The sequence below is a fragment of the Bicyclus anynana genome, chromosome 1, assembly GCF_947172395.1.
Source record: "Bicyclus anynana chromosome 1, ilBicAnyn1.1, whole genome shotgun sequence".
NCBI lineage: Eukaryota > Metazoa > Arthropoda > Insecta > Lepidoptera > Nymphalidae > Bicyclus > Bicyclus anynana.
The window spans coordinates 13837741-13844260 of record NC_069083.1 but is presented as its reverse complement, the minus strand read 5'-3'; the positions used below and the strand labels follow the sequence as shown (position 1 = coordinate 13844260).

The window sequence follows — 6520 nt, the reverse complement described above, 5'->3', positions numbered from 1 at the left end:
ATCCTGAGCTGCCTGCATTGAGCAAATCCCTGGGACTCGCTTGATGTCATCAGAGGGCCTAGTGGCAGTTTGATACTGTTACTGTCACGTAACGTAAACGCGAATTTCTAAGGAATTGAAACAGCACCATCTAGTAGCACTACTGCACAACTGTTTCAATTCCATATAAATTTGCGTTTACATCAACGTGACAGTAACAGTATGAAAATATTGAAAACTCCCACTAGGCACACAGCTCACCTGGTGAGGGGTCCACCTTGTGAGGGGTCTTAGGGCACATTATGTACATTACTACGTAGTCTAGGTGCACTCACCAGCCATTGATGACTCCCTCCACGTTGAGCATGGGCACGATCTTGAACACGTACTTGGCCCGCAGCGCCGCAGCGTGCTGCGTGTCGCCCAGTAGGCAGCGCAGCGTGCCGTCCATCACCCACGACGCGTTGCTCTCGCCAGGGTGCACGCGCGCCGTGAGGAATATTATCTCTCTGTCCTAAAATATACATAAATTTAGGTCGTCATTATCAACTTTCGGGTCACTGCTGAACCCGAGTCTCCTCTCAGAATGAGAGGGATTAGGCTACTAGTCCACCACGCTGGCCCAATGACGGATAGGCAGACTTAAACACACGCAGAGAATTAAGAAAATTCTCTGGTATGCAGGTTTCCTCACGATGTTTTCCTTCACCGTTTGAGACACGTGAAATTTAATTCAACTGAAAAGTTGGTGGTGCATGCCCCGGGCCAGATGCGAACCCACACCCACCGAAATCGGAGGCACAGGTTATAACCACTGGGCTATCACGGCTCTCCTAAATTTCCTCATCATTATCATATCAGCCGATGGACGTCCACTGCAGGACATAGGCCTTTTGTAAGGACTTCTAAACATCACGATATTGAGCCTGCATACAGCAAATCCCTACGACTCGCTAGATGTCGCGGCAAATGTAGATAAAAAAGTAAAATAATATTTTAGACCGACATCATAATTTTTCTCACTTTTTAAACATTCTCTTCTGTTAAGAAGAAATTCTCATTTGTCCAAATTTCTTTACGGGGGTGCAGGTACCTACTTTAAATAAGCAAAACTTTTTATTTGATACCCTATTGGGCGAATATTGGCTTAGGACATCACTTGGCTAAACCAAACAAAGACATGGGAAAATTCTTTTTGGATAAAAATCTTTTGTTAGACGCTTCTAAGCTAACTTTCCTTTCAACCCTTACTAGGGCGCAATAAGTTCTTTAAAAACAAAATCAAATAAATGAATTTTATGAAAGAAGAAATTATTCGAACATGGAAAGTTTTTCAAATGCAGATATAAGTTTTTTTTCTGTACTAAATCCATACTCGATGTTCACTGTTAACCAATAAACAATTAAAAATGAGAGTATAAATCGCTAGTGATTTCACACCTAATAATAATAATTAACTTCTTCTTCTTCGTCGAATTCGTTAAAGTTAATATATTTTGAATAACATTATCGTTACAGCGTCATACGATAGCGATATGCGATACGAGATCAAAACTCAAAGCTTTTAGTCGGAAAGTTCCGAAAGTTTATCTCAGTATGAAGTAGTATATTGACTGGCAAGCTCGTTGATAACACTCCCATGATATGCGGGCGACGGGTGTAAAATCGTGCGTGCGGGGAAGTGAGGTGCATTAGTCGTGGGTTTTTCATTCACCGCTGCACGCCCCCCGGCCCGCGCGGACCATAGTGTTACGAACGAATTTGCCAAGCTATAAAATAGATTAAAAAAATGTATTTACAACTATAGGGTTTGCCGGTGTATCTTCTGCTGATATGGTGAGCAACGGAACTTCATTGTTGTTGAGCGAGTAGCAAAGAGGCTCGGCACGGAGGTAGGCGCCCGGCGGCATCTGGGTGCTCCACTGCCAAATCCTCGTCTATAATAATTAAAAAAAAAAAAAACTCGATTAAAAAAATAGACGAAGCGACAGTGAGCTTATTTGCTACCTATTTTCGATTAAATCGTTAAATCTTGGCGGGGCACATAGTTTGAAATCCTATGGACGTTGGAGTCCCAAGGTGCTGGAATGGCGACCCCGCACTAGTAAGCGCAGTGTTGGCCGACCCCCCACCAGGTGGACTGACGACATCAAGCGAGTCGCAGGGATTCGCTGGATGTAATTGGCTCAGTATCGTGATGTTTGGAAGTCCATACAAAAGGCCTATGTCCTGCAGTGGACGTCCAACGGCTAATATGATGATGATGATGATCGATCTGATCGATTTGATCCCAAAAATTATAATGTACTAGCGGACGCCCGCGACTTCGACTGTGTGGAATTCAGTTTTTCACAAATATCGCGGGAATCACGATTTTTTCCGTGATGAAAAGTAGCTTACGAGTATGTGTTAATCCAGAGTATTATCTATCTTCGTTTTAAATTTCAGCCAAATCGGTTCAGTAGTTGCAGAGTTTAAGAGTAACAAACATCTATACATACTTTGGCGTTTATAATATTAATAGGATAATAGGATGTATTACCATCATCATCGAATAAGTGAATGGGAAATGATAGGCCAGATAGCACACGTCGTTGGAGTGAGGAAACTCGATGTTGAATGTGACTGTTAGGTAGCATTTGTTGTTCTTCTGACCGGCGTAGTGGTAACTGTTGCGGTAGTAGCAGATGTCTGACCCAGCTCTCACCCAGCCTGGAAATTCGAAGAGGAATTTCTAAACACATAACAAATCTAACAAATTCATGCTTTTCGACATGAATACGTCTTTAAAATTGCTTCAATAGTTGGTGTCAATCCAAATAAATAGATTTATAAAAATCGGGGGATACAGTTTCGAGTTGCACCTATATAATTATGTAGCAACTGTACAAAATAATTTATGTACAATATCTTAAGTCTTGAATAGAGTTGCTGTTCAAGATTAATAATTACACCCTTACATATTTTTTGTTACTGACCCAATAGCTTATCAACTTATCACATCAATGGTTTAGTTAAGGCTATAGACAGTATAAAAATAATCTTAGTTTTTAGCCAAAAATGTTTTATTTTAATCCTTATTTTCGTGTGACGTACGCATTAATTTAATAGATAATTTCAAGATTAGGTATACAGTAGCAGAGTAAGAAATAAACTAACAGATACGAGTAAGTAAGTACTGACAAGCAACACGATATTATATAACTTCTTGTTGAAAAAGAAATTCGTAATACCTACATGAATTCAAAAAGCGAGCTTTTTTCTTAAAAATCTTCTGTTGATTAAGTTCACTATGCTCCTCACGCTTCCGCGATGTTACCCTGCTCGGCTACACATGGCTCTACTCGCAAAAGCTCGCCCGAATATTCGCGGCAGGACGAATAACGTGGCCACACAATTTCCCTATGGCCAGTGATGACCTATGGTTTCGAGACTTGGTCGCTAACTATGGGCCTCATAAGAAGGCTCAGAGTCGCACAGCGGGCGATGGAACGAGCTATGTTAGGAGTATCTCTGCGTGATCGAATCAGAAATGAGGAGATCCGCAGAAGAACCAAAGTCACCGACATAGCTCCACGAGTTGCGAAGCTGAAGTGGCAATGGGCGGGGTACATAGTTCGAAGAGCCGATGGATGTTGGGGTCCCAAAGTGCTGGAATGGCGACCCCGCACTAGTAAGCGCAGTGTTGGCCGACCCCCTACCAGGTGCACTAACGACATCAAGCGAGCCGCAGGGATTCGCTGGATGCAGGTGGCTCAGTATCGTGATGTTTAGAAGTCCCTACAAAAGGCCTATGTCCTGCAGTGGACGTCCATCGGCTGATATGATGATGATGATGACAATTTCTCTCCTCACTTTCCTTGTTATCTCCATTGCCACTCGTGCAGTGTTTAGCGGCGACTATGGAGCATGTCTTAACATTTAGGAGCATAGTAATATATTCACCTGGTCTTCCGAGAACAGCTTCCTTCACAGAATACATTACAGGCTTCATGCCAAAGTTGAACTGGCTATCTGATTTCTCACAATTCACAATGTTGAACACATACGGGCGGCCCTGTTGCATGTGGCGCACTTCGAAATAGAACCATTGATGTCTTTTTGTAGAATTCACATCGGGCATGAGTATTAGTTCGTATTCTCTGAGACCTACCTGTCGTAGTAACAAAATTACATTCATAACATAATTTAGATCCTGTAACTATCTTAGGAGATTCGTGATAGCCCAGTGGATGTGACCTCTGCCTCCGATTCCGATTTTAAAATTTCTTTTACCAATATAAAGCCATGTTATTTGCGAGTGTCATGGGCTGTTATATCCCTGTATTCTTACGGGAACGGGATCTATGCAAGTGAACCGCAGGGCGTTGCTAGTATAACCATTGGATTGCACAACTGCCCAAGAATGCGCAAACTGCTTACCTCAAACGACCGATTTCGCCTGATTTTATAAACACAAATAATATATATGTAAACGAGTATTCGTTGAAGTCTTCTTCAATAAAAAACGTTTATATCTAAGTATAATGTAGCACTTCGAAATGCACTTTCTGCTGAGAAGAGCCGGCAATAAAATCAACACTTTTTAAAATCATCATAATGTCCTGTCTTCTTCTTCTAAAATCTTTAAAACGTTTGCGTGTCAGAGTTAAATATTGTATGTTTGAACTCACCTGAATGGCTTTTCTAAGGTTTCCCGACTCAAATCTCGATTCAAAACTCAGTTTGGACGCAAAAGTGTTCATTTTTGTAATTTCTTGTTCATCGATATTGTTAAGTAATAAATTATCTGTGCTAAAACTGAAAGATAACAAATTATTTTAAATATAATTTGCAACAGATCTAAAAATAACATGATTTAAAGTTATTATAACATACCTTCTCTGTGATATAGAATCTGCAGTCGTATTAGAAGCGCATAGTGTATCTAAATCATAAACAACTTCGTTCATATACGATTCTGGATTTATTGCTCTTTCTACGCACGATAGCAGCTTGTTCCTTTAATTTAGTATAACTGTTGTTAACGTTAAATTAAAGTAAGACATAATTGAAAATTGTTTTCAAAATACAGTCAGATCACGTACCTGCAAGCAGTTCTCTCCATCTTATTTAGAGGCTCGGGTTGATTAGAACCTTGCCCTCCACTTATATCCGGATAAGCTACCTTTACAAAAGGTATAATACTTTTGACCCTTGAAGCAATTGTGGAATAGGCTGACGAAAAATTGCCGTATTTCGTAATGTCTTTGTGAATTTTGAGCGAAGAGCAAGATGGTGAAGCTGTAAAAATGTTTATTAAAAGATTGTCATTATTGTAATTCTGCTCGTTAACTGCGAATAAACAAGTGCATTGTGCATATTTCTGAAAAATACTTACATGTGCTTTCATGTATTTTATGGTATCCTTGGGAGAATGAATGTGATAACCCTAAAACGGCGTCATAATCCGTATTTCCTACACCTCCAGCAAGGGAGAGCGCCGATTGAGATGGTTGATTGCGATTTTCTCTTGTTTGTGGGACAAATAAAAAATCTTCTAGTATGGAACCGCGCGAATTGGATCGACTTTTTACCAACCTAACTTGTTTATTATAGGTTCCAAATTCTTTAAAATAAATATAATATCTGCAATGAATATTTATAAATGAACATTCAGTAAAGCATTATTAACACAGTAGAAAATTTTCCCAATACATACTTTTTTAAGTCTTCTATATCTCTCTCATTAGGGTTGATCCATAGAGAACTTTGTAAGCTTTCACCGCTGTTGTTAATTTGAGATTTCTCCATATCTTCATTTTTTATTTCAGTTTCATTATCAAATTCATAGTCAGGAAATTCATCGGCGCCCTCAATATCACTTTCAGGACCATCATCTTCAATGTCTGAATTAATTGTCTTTGTATCTGAGTTTGCTCCATCATCATCATCATCATGACATGGCCATATTGTATTTGTGCCTAAAAAAGAGATAAAATTATTCTTTACACATAATATTTAGTTTTTGATTCTGCTGATGTTATTTTGAACATAGTGTGAAGCTCCCTCAAAGCCTCTATCAATTGGTGCCAAGTTTGTTGTAGTACCTATATAAACTTAAAGACTTTCTTCAATGCAGCGGTAAGCATAATCTGTTTGTAGCACAACTTCGCTCCAATAAGTGAAGCCTCGTAGTCTGGTCCTGTATATGGAGCCAATCAATGTAGAAAAATGACAAAAATATTTATTTGATAGATTTATAAGAAAAATACCTTTCAATATAGGGTTGAGGTTGAATGAAGTTGGACTGCAAGAAGGCACCGGCAAGGCTTGATGCTTTAGGCACAAAGTGATGACGGAGCATACTCGTGCTAAGAGACCATCGAATTCTACTTCATCTGGACACTGAGCACAAAATCTATGAAGTATTTGTACGTGCTTTTTAACACACAGAGCACGACGTCCCGCTTCTAAAAAGGAAATAATCATTAGTTTCTTAAAATAAATAGCATTACGGAAATCGTATTTTATTTCTGTAAGTAATAATGACGTAAAATAT

General features: G+C 39.4%; 1 protein-coding gene across 7 annotated transcripts in view; it reads right to left on the bottom strand.

Annotated features, from left to right (window-relative positions):
* Positions 1-6520, bottom strand: part of LOC112055824 (cytosolic carboxypeptidase 1) — a 98337-nt gene that overhangs the window by 69129 nt on the left and 22688 nt on the right. For all 7 annotated transcript variants that reach the window (XM_052882405.1, XM_024096070.2, XM_024096072.2 and 4 more), the window contains 10 exons: positions 6234-6431; positions 5681-5942; positions 5360-5607; positions 5067-5262; positions 4858-4980; positions 4653-4779; positions 3925-4132; positions 2522-2691; positions 1779-1916; positions 315-493 (listed from right to left, as the gene is read on the bottom strand). In XM_052882405.1, coding sequence (XP_052738365.1) covers positions 315-493; positions 1779-1916; positions 2522-2691; positions 3925-4132; positions 4653-4779; positions 4858-4980; positions 5067-5262; positions 5360-5607; positions 5681-5942; positions 6234-6431 — 1849 coding nt within the window. The remainder of the gene's footprint in view (positions 1-314; positions 494-1778; positions 1917-2521; positions 2692-3924; positions 4133-4652; positions 4780-4857; positions 4981-5066; positions 5263-5359; positions 5608-5680; positions 5943-6233; positions 6432-6520) is intronic.